At 40.5% G+C, this 17,210-nt stretch overlaps 1 protein-coding gene across 1 annotated transcript in view; it reads right to left on the minus strand.

The window, feature by feature from the left end:
* Nucleotides 1-388: 388 nt before the first annotated feature.
* Nucleotides 389-17,210, minus strand: part of CDH18 (cadherin 18) — a 564,188-nt gene continuing 547,366 nt past the window's right edge. The window contains exons 13-15 of the mRNA XM_035126031.3: nucleotides 14,211-14,328; nucleotides 5,358-5,609; nucleotides 389-2,508 (exon numbers count right to left, since the gene is read on the minus strand). Coding sequence (XP_034981922.3) covers nucleotides 2,018-2,508; nucleotides 5,358-5,609; nucleotides 14,211-14,328 — 861 coding nt within the window. The 3' untranslated portion in view covers nucleotides 389-2,017. The remainder of the gene's footprint in view (nucleotides 2,509-5,357; nucleotides 5,610-14,210; nucleotides 14,329-17,210) is intronic.

The raw sequence follows: 17,210 nt of genomic DNA on the forward strand, positions 1-17,210 counted from the left end.
CCCCACCTAGTTATTACCTGTGCTGTGTTCCTGCAAAAACTGACTTGCAATGAAATAAGTACCCCCTTTTGCCTTGCCACACTTGTAAAATTAATTTGGTGTCACAAAAACAAGAAAAAACAAGAGTGGTGCTTCCCTCTCCCTCTCCCACTCCCTCTCCCTCTCCCTCCCCCCCCTCTCTCTCCCTCTCCCTCTCAAACACACAAATGCATCCCTAACAAACAACTCCATAATATCTAGCTATGCAACAAGATCATAACTAAATGAAGTATAAACTAAAATACTAAAACAAACTGTCATAACTAATACAATCTTTTCTTGGCTCTGTTTCCTTATTCAAACAATAGACCCCGCCCCCCTTCTGATACAGAGGCCACAAATTAATCAATGGATTTAAGAACTATATCTTCCTTTGTCAATGTTTATTACAATAGAATAAATCTTTTATTTATTTATTTTTAATGGAATACCCAACATGTTTTGAAGGACCCAAGCAGCTTCATCTGTATAAAGCTGGATTTAAAATACACTAGAAGTAATATAAAATATGCATACAATCTTCAACAAGTGACCCAAAACAGCATAAATCTTACATATACTTACCAAACTTAAATAATTAAGACATAAAATAAGGGCATGTCCCTCCAAACATATTGGGTGTTGCCACAGGAAATAGTAGTTCTATTGTCTTACAATAAATTTTGAGAACATTTTAAGGTACTTTTACAGCTCTACTTTGCACTCCAGTGATGTGCATGTCTTGTACTGGTGCTGCCCTTTGGACCATTGCATTGCACGACCCAGACCCGTTTCTGGGAATCGCCTCGTTTGCCTTCAGGTTGTTCGTTGCACCCAAAGTCTTCCCATGGATGCTGAACCTGACATTGGAATTGCCTGATAATGCTCTATATGCCATCCTGTGAATATACAGCAAATGGCTATGACAACACCTTATCCAGTGACAATTTTCTTTTTTGGATTTAGAGCAGCATATGATTGGTAATATCTTATCTACATTCACCAATCCCAATGAAGAGCAGGCAACCCAAGCTGTTGCATAGCTTAACACATAATAAAACAATGACTTAAAAACAAAACAAAACCGAGAAAGCCTTTTCATCTTCTCCTTCATTGCAGAAAGACATTATAAATTGTTCGATTTATTTTTTTTTAAAAAAAAATCTCTTGTTGTATTTGAAATGCTGTTAAAAATAGCAGGCAAAATAACAATAAAAATGGAAGCAACAGCTTCGATACCACTCAGTAACAGCAAAGTTCTGGCAGTGGGAGGGTGGAGTTAGGAGGTTGTTTCAATAGAATGCTTGGTTCATTAGCTCACCATGGATGAGAAGATTAGGATTGGCCCGTTGAAATGTGTCACCCCCAATAGATGTTGACATGTAAATAAAATTCAGATGGGTGTTAGTATGGGCAGACACTAAAATGGCACTTAACTGAGTAATTCCATTACACCCTTCTGAAAGAAGTAGCATTCCTGGGATGTATTACAACAGAAGCGAATGACCTCTCCCCATCATTACCTTAACCCCTCTAAACTTATAAACAGAGCTAGACATATTATTTCAACTATCCAAATAAGATTTGTTCTTCTCACAAGTAGGCATCACTATAGACTCACTGTAGCTCTGGGTATATTTAGGAATATTAAAGTAATATTGGCCATTGCTTGGTTTACTTAGGGTATCGTTACTGATACTGCACCACAAACTTTATTGAGCAATTAAAAATATACACAAAGGGACAATCTTTTCCTTTGGGTCATATATTTTTCTTCTTCTTCTTCCAAATTTGACTTTCTTCCAATTGGAGAACCCAGTTTCAAATGTGAAAAGGGCACTTGTTTCTACAGTAACTGTGTACATCAGTTTGCTCCAAGTACTGCATTTCTATAATATATTCAGATAAAGATTGTTTGCTGTTAAACCACTGTGTCGTTATGTCTCCAAGTTGCTTGGGGAACTAAAATGTTCCATATTTGAGGAATGATAACAATAGCTTAAGTTGTTCTTTCAGATTCTATTTCTCCATAAAGTTCAGCTAGCTTCTTAAACTCTGGTCCCCAGTCACCAAGGTAATTATAATCCTGGTCAGAATGTGTAGTGGCTGAATCCAAGGAGCTGATAGATCCAGCTTCTGACCTTTGACCCTCATATGCGTAAGTCTGTAGGGAATCATATGGGGGCACACTAGGATCGAGGTCTGCTTCTGCCAATCTTTGCTTAATAAATTCCTGAACATCTATACTGTCAAGAGAGGATGAAGTAGGATGCTTGGGGGTGGGTTTGACTTCAGGCCGGACATCCCTCCGATACTTCCGTTCCTCAGCAGCTGATGGGTTTCGCAGGGCAGCGATGTCAAAAGCTTCAGTGTCTTCCTCACCTCCTCCTTCATCATCATAGGTAACAACATTTTCCCGAACGTCCTCCTCAGAAATAATCAGAGGCTCCTTTTTGCTGCGTCTTAGTGTGATGAAAAGGACCACTATTGCTGAGAAAATTCAAGATAGCAGATTAGAAGGGCTGCTGGCTGATTAAATGATATATTTTTTTTTGCTGATGAATCATATAGCTTTTAACAGATTCATCTATCAATTTATTAACTGATTAAAGTGAAATAAATGTGCATGATACCAAAACTTCTAATATAGGTTCCTCTCTGAGATACTGTAAGAAGTGAAAGTTAAACTAATCTCTCTCCCCCCACCCTGCCCCATAATATTACATAATCTAATTACAGGGTATCAATGTATTTTCTGGAATTTGACAAGACCCATATTTCATATTCCAACAAATATCAGCCAAGTATCTCTCAGTTTCTTTGAATAATCTATCCTTCTCCAGTTGTCAGCTTGTTTTATCTGTGTCACACACACACACACACAATTTTGGCTACTTTCCAGATTTTAAATATCTAACCTTTATACTCTGGGAGAGTTTTCACTTCCTCATGCTTGAAACATTTGCTTTACTTGCTACTAACATATCCAAAACAACAGCCTTGAAGAAGAAATAAAAATATGACTGGAACCCTTCTCAGTAAATTTGCCTACTATCAAAATATAATTTACCACTCAATGCTACCATTAATTGTGAAAAGGAAAGCAATATTTAATAATTTCCTTTATGGGCTCAATTCTAGTCACACACCAGGACAACAATAAATGAATGAATGAATGAATAAAATAACCAAGTCTGCCCTTATGTGCCACACTTATTGATTAAAATTGGCCCCACCAACCATCAACAAAACTTTAGTTTACGAATGTACCAAACCAATTAAAGATTATTGTTCTCGAGATTAAGTTTGCCTGACAGGTCGATAGACATTAAACACCTGCCTTCAGTAGATTAAAGCTGTAGCAGTGGTGTATATATAATGATTCCATAATTAAATATATCTAAATCCTAATAATATTGTTACATGCCCTCCCCAATCTCCATTTCAGTGTGGGATGTCAGGGAGTTCCAAGCACTCTTACCAGGGTCTGTGTTTCCTTTTGGACAATGAAGCACAACTGAGACGGTTGTGTCTTTACCATATACAGTTCATGTACACATATCTGTAACCTGAGCATACAATGGAGGGACTTACAGCATTACAATCTGAGAACGTTCTTGGTTCTCCCATGGCCAAAGTCTTGGATGCCAGCAGAAATAAGCCATGACCCTCTGTCCCCTGTCCCAACTTGCTGCTTAAAGACTGACACCTTTCCCCCTATCTCACATCAGGCAAACTGAAATATTGACACTTCCACCTCCTAAAAACTCTCACACTGTCTTTTGACAACTATCGCTCAGTGGAAAGAGGGGCTCCCACTCACTTGTTGTATGGCACGGCCTATATCTGCCTATACCTGTTTCTTAATGGCTCTTCTCCTATTCCCTTTCTTATACTTGATGGTTCTTCTCCCAGGCAATCTCCTGAATGGGAAAACTTGTCTGGCAGCCCCTCTTAATGCTCAAAAAACTGGTCAAACACCAGCACTCACTAAATCCAGGCACCCACAAACTCTAGCATCCCAAAACCCATAATATTATATTTGAATAGGTCTAAATCTTAATGATTTTTCACATAAGTTAGGAAGATACTACTTGCCACATTAATAATTTGTGCACAGGTATTAATAGGGGGTGGTGGAAATCTGGTTTGTTTGTTTGTCTGTTTGTTTGTTTGTTTGTGTTATGGTTGATGGATGAAAGGCTGCCACAAATTATCATCACAAATTTTCTTGGAACTTAAGCATAACTAACTCTTTTTTTCCGGGATTGGGGCCACTGGGAATGGGTATAAGCAATTGTAAAATGGACACTGGTCAAAACCACTCAGATGAGGACATGGCGGGAACGAGGGATTTCAATATCACTTAATGAGACTATAAAGGTTTTATGGGGGGGGGGCAAGCAAAAATGGGTTGGGCCTTATCAGAAATTTCAAACAATAAAATAAAAATTTCCCTGGAGAATGGAAGCAACGAAGATTGCTAATGGAGATATTTAAGAATAAAGTCATACATTGAATAACTTCCTTTATCTGGATAAAGATTCACTGCTTTAATTTCTACCAATATTAGTATATGGTTCATTATAGATTCATCCCATTGTGAGCAGCATTTGTTCTTCAAAGGGACTTTCTTCTCAAGCTCTGTTCAGTGTGCAAATATACATGTAAAGACAGTATGAACAGGTTGAGTCAGAGCCAAATGAGAGGGAATATTAGCTAATGGGTACTATTCAGATAAAGCTAAGCACATAAAGTATTCAGAGGAAATGCATTTCCAAGGACATTTATCTAATAGAGTCATCTTCTTGCCTGCACTGTCCCCTGCCCCTCTTGATGATGCTTTGTGTCGTTATCAGCTCATCCCACAGAGATAATTAGCAAATGGCTTTCATACACTCCTGAAAGTCCTTCTGGCAGAGGAATCTGTTTCAAAAAGATTCTCCTCCCTTTCTTCTTTTTATTACTCCCCCCAAGAGTACTGGACATGCAACTCGAATTGGTGGCTTCCCGAAACCTTACCAAATTACCTGGGTAGATCAGCAGTGCTAATTACTTAGTGACCTCTGCAAAATTAATTCCACAGGATGCTAGCAGTTCAGCTATCTACTTTAAAGGCTTCTCAGTCCTATTAATTTTAGCTAAAGCCTTTACCTATATATATATATATATATATATATATATATATATATATATATAAAAGCTTTGTATTTCTAATTACCTCCTATCATAAGTGATTCAGAATGGCATTATATTCTAAAAAGCCACATTGTTTCTGTGATCATCTGAAGGCCGCAGAAAGGACACCGGTACTGTATTTAATTCTGAGGGAGGCTTACCCAGGAGAATGATGACACACAGCAAGATGGCAATTAAGGCTCCTGTACTCAATCCTGCAGAGGAGAGGAATGCCTCTGCGTGGCAGGTCCTCACCCTCCCATCTCTTTCACATGCACACACTCGTATCACAAGGGTGGCGCTACTGCTGAGAGAAGGAATCCCTCCGTCAGAGATCACCACGGGGAGGTAATACACATCCTGGGTCGTCCGACTAAATCTCCTCCGCCTGGTCAGGATACTGGCTGTGTTATCTACAAGAAGAGAAAGTGAGTCAGAGTGATCTTAATCATCATCATCATAATCATCATTTATTATTTATTCCCCGCCCATCGGGCTGGATTTCCCCAGCCACTCTGGGCGGCTCCGAACAGAATACAGTGGTACCTTGGGTTACAGACGCTTCAGGTTACAGACTCCGTTAACCCAGAAATAGTACCTCGGGTTAAGAACTTTGCTTCAGGGTGAGAACAGAAATCGTGCAGCGGCGGTGTGGCGGCAGTGGGAGGCCCCATTAGCTAAAGTGGTACCTCAGGTTAAGAACAGTTTCAGGTTAAGAACGGACCTCCAGAACGAATTAAGTTCTTAACCCGAGGTACCACTGTATTGAAAAAAACACAATAAAACATCAAACTTTAAAAACTTCCCTAAACAGGGTTGCCTTCAGATGTCCTCTAGAAGTCTGGTGGGAGGGCATTCCACAGGGCGGGCACCACTGTTGTTCTATGCCTGGTTCCTTGTAACTTCACTTTTCGCAGTGAGGGAACCACTAGAAGGCCCTCGGAGCTGGACCTCAGTGTCCAGGCTGAACGATGGGGGGTGGAGATGCTCCTTCAGGTATACTGGGTTGAAGCCATTTAGGGCTTTAAAGGTCAGCACTAACACTTTGCATTGTGCTCGGAAACATACTGGGAGCCAATACAGGTCTTTCTGGACCACTGTTATATGGTCTCGGTGTAAGGTTACCAGATGTTTTTTCCATTGAATCCAGGGACACTTTTTAACTTCAATGAATTTTGTTCAGGGACTGATTTGTAAATCCGGGGCCTGTCCCTGGGAAACGGGGACATCTAGTAACCTTATCTCGGCAGCCACTTCCAGTCACCAGTCTAGCTGCCGCATTCTGGATTAATGGTAGTTTCTGGGTCACCTTCAAAGGTAGTCCCATGTAGAGTGCATTGCAGTAGTCCAAGTGGGAGATAACTAGAGCATGTGCCACTCTGGCGAGACAGTCTGCGGGCAGGTAGGGTCTCAGCCTGCGTACCAGATGGAGCAGGTAGACAGCTGCCCTGGACACAGAATTGACCTCTACCTCTATGGACAGCTGTGAGTAAAAAATGACTCCCAGGCTGTGCCCCTGGTCCTTCAGGGGCACAGTTACCCCCATTCAGGACCAGGGAGTCCTCTATACCTGCCTGCCCCCTGTCCCCGCAAAACAGTACTTCTGTCTTGTCAGGATTCAACCTCAATATGTTAGCCACAATCCATCCTCCAATCGCCGCCGGACATTCTGGTCTTATCCCATGCCCTCCACTCCCTCACCCATATAGATGTGCTAGTAGCCCACAAGGCAATAAAGGGGCAATCTCAAGCTCCATCTTGGTGAAAAAGTTCATACAACCCTTTTCAACAAGGCAGAATCTCTTCTCTCTCTCCCCCCCCCCAGTTGTGGACAACGAACAGCAATACAATGTCACATCACACCATTTGCATCTATTTAAAATCAGGGCACTAAGTAAGAGTCAATCCACTTCTAATATAAGATTACAATTCAAGCAATATTATTCTTGCTGGATTCCTTTTTTATTTTTACATATATAACAAGGGGTGGAGGAAGCCGTCTCCTTTTTGCCTTTTTAAAAACAGTGGCTCTGCTTTCTTGCCATACAAAGTTAATCACAGACCTTTTTTTTTTTAGTTTCTCTTCAAATATTTCATAGGTGATTTAGCTCAACTACTAGTTTATTCTGTCATGGATGCTTTAGTTGAGATTCCTGCATTGCCTGGGGTTGGACTAGATGACCCTTCATCCAACTCTACAATTCTATGATTCCATTATTGTATCTCTTCAGTTCAGAATTCAAAAGGAGTGAATTTCTGAAGCACCCCCCCCCAATGGAGCTTGCCTTCTTGTGGGGCTGGAGTTTATCATGGCTTCAAGCTGTTGTGGTTTTCAAATCTGGCAAGCTAGCTTATTCGCTGGGCCCACATTTGAGCTCTGCCTTCATCAACACTTGCTGGTTTTGTTTTTCCCCACCAATCACTTGCATTATGGGGCTGGAGTCCTCGTAATGGACTACACCGATTTCATTTTCCCGAACAACTGATTTGAAAAGGAGAACCTTTTGGCATTTTGTGAGTAGGCAGGCAAGATCTGCCCTGGTTCTGATTTTCCTGCACACGGTTTCATTTAAAGCCTTGATTCAAAATACTAGTAAGTGACTTCATATCACATCCACACACTTTTGCAATCAATAAAGATACCGTATCATGTATCATTGTCTATACAGTACATTTCACATAAAAATCTAACCTGAAGTAGAAAAAAACCAACATAGGAATTTATCTTTTTCTGCTACGGCATGATGTAGAGAAACTAGTTTAAAAGCTTTAAAAGTATAAAAGCCCCTTGTTGCCTTACTCTTACTTCTTCTTTTTTTTTTAATATGAAAGTAGTAGCAGGGTCTGACTTCCTTGCTTTGCTGTCGGCTAACTGAAAAATCTTTAATAGTTGCAACAGCATTCCCCCCTGAAGTTATAATGAGATTCTATGAGATTCTACTGGTCTAGATTCCAAGCTAATAAAGAGTATGAGAGCCTGAATAGACTGGCATTTATGAACGCTATACTATTTAAGAGTGACTTCATGAAAGGGTTGCAGCGTGATCTTCAAAATTTCATTCTGCCATAGGTCAGCTCAAATGAATAAAGCCAGCAGAGCAGTTTTAGAAGGGGAAGAAAGCATGGTCCCTGCAGAAATATATACACCATACTGCTGATAGCATACTTAGAAAGGTGCATCGTCATATCCTATAGTTACATAAAGGTAAAGGTAAAGGGGCCCCTGACCATCCGGTCCAGTCGAGTCCAACTCTGGGGTTGCGGCGCTCTATAGGCCGAGGGAGCCGGTGTTTGTCTGCAGACAGCTTCCGGGTCATGTGGCCAGCATGACAAAGGTGCTTCTGGTGAACCAGAGCAGCGCACGGAAACGCCGTTTACCTTCCCGCTGCAGTGGTCCCTGTTTATCTACTTGCACTTTGATGTGCTTTCGAACTGCTAGGTGGGCAGGAGCTGGGACCGAACAACAGGAGCTCACCCCGTTGCAGGGATTCGAACTGCCGACCTTCTGATCAGCAAGCCCTAGACTCTGTGGTTTAACCCACAGCGCCACCCCAATTTAGTTACATAGAGTTGCCAAAAGGTAATGTTGAGTGGTTCCTTCCTTGTCCCAAGACGGAGTTAAAAATTGAAGGTTACAGCTCCTGGATAAGTGTCTTTGTAGTTAAAGAATGGCAACATCAACCCCACCCATGTGGGAATCCCTTGCAGATGACCACAGTGGCCACTCTGGGCGGCTTCCAACAAATACCAAAATACATTAAAATATCACAGATTAAAAACTTCCCTAAACAGGGCTGCCTTTAGGTGTTTTCTAAATGTCAGGTAGTTGTTTATCTCCTTGACATCTGATGGGAGGGTGTTCCACAGGGTAGGTGCCACTACCAAGAAGGCCCTCTGCCTGGTTCCCTGTAGCTTTGCTTCTTGCAGTGAGGAAACCACCAGAAGGCCCTCGGCGCTGGCTGAGCAATGTGGGTGGAGACGCTCCTTCAGGTATATAGGACTGAGGCCGTTTAGGGCTTTAAAGGTCAGTACCAACACTTTGAATTGTGCTCGGAAACGAACTATTAACAGCAACCACAGCCTTGAAAATACAAATAGACCAGGTTAGGTGCTCCATCCATCCATTCTCTTGCTTAACATGCCTGGGATTATTGGCTAGGCCAGAGTTAGCCAACATGGTGCTGTCCAGATAGTATTGGATTTTAATTCTCATCACTGGCCAATGCTTGCTGAGGGTGATGGAGCCCAAGATATGGAGGACACCACATTGGCTATTGCCAGGCTAGGCAGTCTTTTTACAGCTGATCAGGAAAGCATAGCCTCCTCTTTGCCCCATGCAGCAATCATTTTTTGAAAAAAGAGTAAGTGACCCATTACATTTGGGTACAGCAGCCATGACAAACCTGCTGACTTAAAAAGAGAAGACGTGGAGACAAGCTTTTCATGAGCGGAAAAAAGTGAGCCAGGGTGGAATAAAGTTTAAATTCACACAGAAGGCATGAGTAGCAGTCAAGGGATGATGAAAGAATTTAAGCACAGAAGATTAGCTGCAAAGCTCCAAAGGGTGGGGAGAGAATGGAAATGGGAGGGCAGATATGAGACAAAGGAACAGATAACAACAGACAGGGAAAAGGATATTCTGAAGATGAAAATCCAAGCCAGGGGTGGGGCGGGGGGTAAGAAATGAAAAGCACAAAAGATGGAAAGGATGTATTTTTTTAAAAAAAAATCCCAAGGCAAGTTTGAGACACAATGAAACAAAATCTGAAAGATGAAGTTGGCAACTGTAACAATATAATGGTTGAAGGAATCTAGGAAGACCAGAGCTTTTTTTAAAAAAAAAAGCGTTGGAAAAGCTTGTCAAATCGGGGTGAGGTGAGGATATTTGCAGGATAAAATAAATATGTACAAGTCATTATTTTATTTTTTCTTTAAATACATCAATCCTCTAAAAAGGAAGAATGAAGCAAAAGGTCATGATTCCAAAAGGCCCCTGACCCCTGGACTCCCTTTGAAAGCTTTGGAGAATGAAGATCTGTGCTCGTATGCAGTCAGGCATTTGTCTTTTTAAAGCAACTCCAATGGCCTTATTCCAGATCCTGATCCGAAAACCCAGGATTTCACTGTGGTTGTCTAAAGGAGGCCACTCAGGTGACAAGGAGGGGAGGGATAGTCTGGGTCAGATTGAAGCTGTTCTGGAGCGCTGGAACAGGTCCCCAAATAGAACTGGGGGACTGTTCACAGCCCTAGTATTAAATAAACTGCATTGTCTTTCCACTGGAACTCAAACACTTCACTATACTCAACAGAAACATTTCTGAGTGAGAATATATTGCAACAAAAGTTGGGTGCCTCCCCCCCCCCCGCTGAATGACAGCAAGACTCCATGGGGTTCCAAGCACTCACTGAGGGTCTGTGTTCCTTTGGATAATTGAGACACTGTGGAGACTGTTGTAGCTTTAAGAAATATGGTTTCTTCACCTATATACACTTTCAGTCTGCATGGAGGGAGACCAGATCTTACAGCATGGTAATTTCAAGAGGGGTTTGTCTCCCACAGCAGTGCAGCCCTGAAGTCTAAGCCATCTTTACCAGCCAGCCTTCAGCCAGCCTGTCCAAGATGGCTCCCAGTCTTCTTTTTCTCCCATCTTCTTCCCAGCACACCTTATTAAAAAAACTCTCTTTTCCTGTCACTTCAAACCCACACCCCATCACCATGGCAACCTTTGCCTGCCCAGACCATCAACCCCATTTCCCATGTTAATGACTATCCCAGGTAAGGCTGTGGCTTGGGAAGGAATCTTAGCCTGTACTTTTCCAGTGACCTCCAATCTTCCTTTCAATACTACAGATAGTCAAAACCCTACCTATTATTAATTTCTAGGGTTGGGAGGGAGGATCCTCCCAAATCTTTAACACTATTTTATATTCTGACATGAGTATTCTTCATGAATATTTTTTTTAAAAAAAATCCAGCACCTATCACTGTTGGTACCATAAGACCTTTTATTGGTCTAGATCAGGCATCCCCAAACTTCGGCCCTCCAGATGTTTTGGACTACAATTCCCATCATCCCTGACCACTGGTCCTGTTAGCTAGGGATCATGGGAGTTGTAGGCCAAAACATCTGGAGGGCCGCAGTTTGGGGATGCCTGGGCTAGATACAGCCAAGTATCTTCTGAACAGGCTTGTCAAATATATTTCTTTTGACCTTACAATCTAAATAGTAAGGCATATTTTCTTGAATAATGTGAATCTTGGAAGAAAGGAACCTGAAGCTCCTGAAGAGTGAGGTACTGAATTAAGATGAGGAGATTGCCTGGCTCCCTGTTCAAACAGGGTTGAATCAGTGTGACTTTTTTTGTTTTGTTAAATCTGCCAGCTGGAACTTTGTAACGAGCCCATCAGCACATGCTTGACTTCCTGGCCAGAAAGACAGATGATTATGTATTCCATTTTTCCACATGAATCTCGCCTCACATGGAGTTAGATGGTTATGCAAGTCACCTCAGCTTGAGGATCCTAATTATATAAATTTCAGCCTTGGAACTTTAGCTAGCAGATAACATCTGCCTGAAATGCAACAAAGTCTATAAAAGTTTGGAAGCATGATTCCCCAAAACCCACAGTCCACCCAGGGCAACTGTATCCCTCTTCCTCCTTGCCAAAGAGTATGTTTATCTCAGACTAGTTATATTGAGCTACTGTACTGGAAAATGTATTGAATAAAGACTTTGGGGAAACTCCCAAAGCAACAGAGATATAATGGTAGAGCTATGGCAAGTGAATACCAGAGCACTTCAGAGAATACTTGTTCATTTATTATTCACAATTTGAGGATTTTTTAAAAACATATTACCATAAAATACCAGGAGAAGCGGATATGGCAGATCCTGCCTTGTGCTTTTCCTTCTGGCAAATTTTAATTCGTTGCCCTACACTACTTGCATGAAGTCTTTCAACTGATTTAGGCTATAAAAATATGATTAAAGATGGGTATTATATATCTGTATCTTTAGGTTTCATTTTATAACATTTTTCAGGTGAGACCTGACAAATCTTACCTTGTTCACAGGTTCTTATGTTTTTTTGGGGGGGTTCAGCTATTTGCACACATTTGTATTCTTTAAGAGAAACAGCAAAGCCCTCCACATATTTAAGGGCCCAATAAACAGAACTCATGTGCTTTAAAATCACACAAAAAATATCACTGTTTCAAATTCTTTTTTTATCACTGTTTCAAATACTTTTTGGGGAAGGGTGTAATTGCATTTTGATCTACTAAATGCAATGCCCAAATGGTTAAGAAAGTAGAAACCCTAAATGCCGTTCTTTGGATTTCTCAATTGTCTTTAATTATTGTGAAGTATCGTTCTCATTCTTTTGCTTCAACGCTTTGTGTGCTTGAACAAATGTAGTGAAAAATCACACCACCTACACCTTGGCACATTCGGGGTAGTCCCACAGTTTGCAGAGGTCCAATGATATTTAGGGAAACAAACAAACAATCCTAATGTGACAGTGCCTCCCAAGCCCCCAAATAAATGAAAATTCATTTGCCACAGAATGGCTAAAAGCTGTTTTGTTTTGTTTTTAACTAAATAAACTGGGAAGGAGGAAGAATGGAATGGTGTGACTGGCAAAAGAGGATGAAGAAAGAGAATGGTGTAGTTATAAATAGGGTACAGAAAATTATGTTGTCTGGATAGGTGGTGTAAGTGGTTAAGAGCGGTGGACTCGTGATCTGGGGAACCGGGTTCGCTTCCCCGCTCCTCCTTATGCAGCTGCTGGGTGACCTTGGGCTAGTCATACTTCTCTGAAGTCTCTCAGCCTCACTCACCTCACAGAGTGTTTGTTGTGGGGGAGGAAGGGAAAGGAGATTGTTAGCCGCTTTGAGACTCCTTTAGGGGGAGTGAAAGGCAGAATATCAAGTCCAAACTCTTCTTCTTCTCCCTAGTTTATACTAAGAAGCTCCATTCAACTTCAAACTCAATATGACTTTAACAATTGGTGCCTGAGTTGCCTCTCCTGCCTGCCCTCCCCATCCCCCTTTCCTTTAATGATGTGTATCTTGGCTTTTAATGCAATGGGTAGGGAATGTCCTCTTATTTCTTGATTGTATGCAAGCTGCTCTGCGAGCCCGTTTGACTGAAAAGTGTGATAAAAATGTTATAAATGAACAAACAAATGAATGAATATGGAAGCTATCTTTAATGTTTTCAGGGAAGGATGTGAAAGCTGTTCATAGACTCACCTTCAAGAAACAAAAATGGAGAAGGAAAAGATGATTGAAGAATAAGCAGGCACAGAACACTGACTAGCTGAAGGGGGCAGGGGAGATGCTTATTCTCACCAACCCTTTTAATAATAACAGATATATTTGTTTGTTGCTTTTAAATTCTTGCACCAAGTGATTATCCCCTTGTTAAGAGTTAAAATGGTTTTATGCCACAGTCTACTAGTTTTAGATTATTTGCATTTTAGATTATTTTCATAGTGCTAATTTATATTGTCTATAACCGATTTCATTGTTTTGAACTTTGCTTTCCATTTTGTATTGTTAATAATGTTTGTAAACTAGCCAGAAGATTTATCCATTATACAAGTAATGTATAAATGCAACAATTTTTTTTTTTAAAAAAAAGTAGTCTCCGTTATGATGCTGGTCTTAGTGTTACTCAAGCAAGAAGCTAAAGTACAACTCTATAACCCAACAGAACTCTAAAAAAAAAAAAAACCACCTTTAAATAACATGCAGAGTAAGCTAATAAAATACGGAGCAGGGAGGAAATATTACAAGGTTATTTTCTTCCAAAACGATTCCTAGATATTCATCATTCACAACGCAAAGGTTATGAATATGAAGTCCTTGCTATATAAACCACTTCTGCCATGACAGATGGTGGTTTTCACCCACTGACAAAAAAAAGGATAAGAGAAAAGATGTCATTCTGTTCAACGAGACATCCCAGGCAAACACCAAGCCTTGCTTGCTGAGCAATGTGTGATTTACCTTCATTGTCCTTTAGCGTAAAGTTGGGATTCAAAGGGAAACTGTTGTCCAGAGAAAAGTGGAATCTCTGACCATTTGCAAAGTCATCTCTGTCCGTGGCACCGATAGTCTGGATAACCTGGAAGGAAAATTGAATTGTGGATGTGATGAACTTTGAACTGGATTCAAATTTGGGCAGAACTTGGCAGGATCTTGTAAGCTGAGCTTTCTTTCACAATTTTCTACATGTCTAGTGTCATAGTATGACTATTTTTCCATTAGCTGCATCATCATCATCATCATCATCATTGCTGCTGCTACTACTGTTTTATTTCTTTGCTCAACACATTTCAGCAACAATGTCAAATGAACTAAACACATGCTCAGAATGTATGTCATTCTGTTTTAAATTCTTAAATTCAAAGACATTCTGTTAGTAAGACATTTGCATTAATACTAACAGAGGAGGATTAACGTGTCACTTAAGTATTTTCACATATAAGTTTATTTTCATAACCAGGCCTAATATTGGCATGCTACAGTTCAGTGATTCCATTCTCCTTGGGATTTCTAATCCCGCCCCTGAGAATTTTTGTTTGCCTTTGCTTGATTTTCTTTTGCAAGAAATTTATTTCCCAGCACAAAATTCCTACCTTGCATTGGATCCTATTGTGTAGGATAAAAAAGGGAAATTCAAAGAACTGCCCTTGTTAACAATTTGCAATAATGGTGTACAAATATTTGGAATTGCATAGATGCTTCCAAACTTTCACTTATGGTTAGATTCAAAGTGAGTTGGTGGGGCAAGGGGTCCTCCTCAGGGAAAACATCTGAGGAATTTTGAAAGAAGTCCAAAGAATTGTGATATGTTTACTGCTGATTCTCAGAGTGGTTTGAAATATTCCAAAGAGAGTCGACTCTAGAATGGAATAGAATTCATACCATGTAATCCCATTATTTAACATTCCAGAAGAGAGGAGTGAAGCATTCTCACCTACAAGGTGTAATGAAGCGAATATACATCAGATATCTGCAATCTGTGCTCAGTATTAAGCACAATGGCACTGCATTGACATTCAAAAGCCATCTTTCAGTTAGAGCCAGCATTGCTGACATAGTGCAATAACAGTTAACATTTGCATTGCCAGGCAAAATGATTAAATCTGAGAGACAGTTACACCAGGGTTTATGTTATTTCCCCTGTTGTAACTCAGCACTGAATTGCAGGATAAGAAAAGACACAGCAGCTATGTGGTTTTATTTTGTCCTATGCAAATATGAAGATAAACTGTTGAACAACATCATTCTAGCACTGGGAAATAAAATACAAGACCTGGGAAAATAAAACCTCTGTCATCCACCCACATCGGCAGATTGCTGGAATACAATTCAAAATGGATGCATTTTATTCTGTGCATTTGCACTTGCCATCCGATGCCCTTAAAAACTGTTCTTTGTGGTTTTATATTTTGATTTCATTCTGTGAACCACCCTGTGACCCCCCGGGTATAGGGTGGTATATAAATTCAATAAATAATAGGTTACAGGGAACCAGGCAGAGGGCTTTCTCGGTAGTGGTGCCCAACCTGTGGAACGCCCTCCCATCAGATGTCAAAGAGATAAACAACTATCTGACGTTTAGAAGACATCTGAAGTTTGACATCTGTGTAGGGAAGTTTTTAATGACTGATGTTTTAATTACAGGTAGGAAGCTGTGTTGGTCTGGCATAGTCAAAACAAAATAAAAAACATTCCTTCCAGTAGCACCTTAGAGACCAACTAAGTTTGTCATTAGTATGAGCTTTCGTGTGCATGCACACTCAAGAAATATCTGAAGAAGTGTGCATGCACACGAAAGCTCATACCAATGACAAACTTAGTTGGTCTCTAAGGTGCTACTGGAAGGAATTATTTAAATGATGTTTTAATGTATTTTTAATCTTTGTTGCAAGCCACCCAGAGTGGCTGGGGAAACCCAGCCAGATGGGCGGGGTGTAATAATAATAATAATAATAATAATAATAATAATAATAATAATAATACCGGTAATATACTAAGCAATTCTAAAACATCAGAAACAACTTAGCCAGGAAAAAGGTTGACAACAAGTATGGGAATTTGAGGTGAGAGTTCTGTGCCTAGTCACCCTTTAAGGAGCCCACAGCAGCAAAAAGTTTATTGATGGTTGTATACCATAAGTTACAGGACCTTAGAGGAGATGTAGCTGACATGGACAAACTGCTAGGATGCCATTGCTGCAGTATTCAAAGGAGTCCACTTGTCATCAGCATGCCTCTTGTGTGAGCTATTCACAAAGCCATTAAAAAACATCAACTCCTACACATTGTTGGACCAACTTTCATCAGGACGTGTCTTCTTCCAGATGAGTATATCTTCTGAAAGCTTCTTCCTCTAGCACATGGCTTTCTCTGTGGCCCATGCCCTCTGGGATTTTCTCCCAAGGAATACCTATCTGGCCTCTTCATTGCATATGTTCAGGAGATTGATTACTGTATATTTCTTATGAAAGATTTTGGATTCTTAAGCTCTAAATCAGGCATCCCCAAACTTCAGCCCTCCAGATGTTTTGGACTACAATTCCCATCATCCCTGGCCACTGGTCCTGTTAGCTAGGGATCATGGGAGTTGTAGGCCAAAACATCTGGAGGGCCGCAGTTTGGGGATGCCTGCTCTAAATCTATCTATCTATCTATCTATCTATCTATCTATCTATCTATCTATCTATCTGGTGGTATTCAGTCCTGGTCCTATTCAGACCCACTAATAAGCATGACTAACATAGGCTCATTAATTGCAATAGGTGTACTCTGAACAGGACTTGGTTAAGTACAACCCTGTATATATAAAAGCACTGTATGCTGTCCTGTAGATCTCTAGTGCAGTCTGAAATGTATAATTCAAATTACATATTTGAATCACATGGCTACATACACATACATCTACAGTCTCCTCTATTAAACAAACACTTTTTAAAACTATGTGCCTTTCAAATATATTAAG

Source organism: Zootoca vivipara, chromosome 8 (genome assembly GCF_965207765.1).
Source record: "Zootoca vivipara chromosome 8, rZooViv2.hap1.1, whole genome shotgun sequence".
NCBI classification, from domain to species: Eukaryota; Metazoa; Chordata; class Lepidosauria; order Squamata; family Lacertidae; genus Zootoca; species Zootoca vivipara.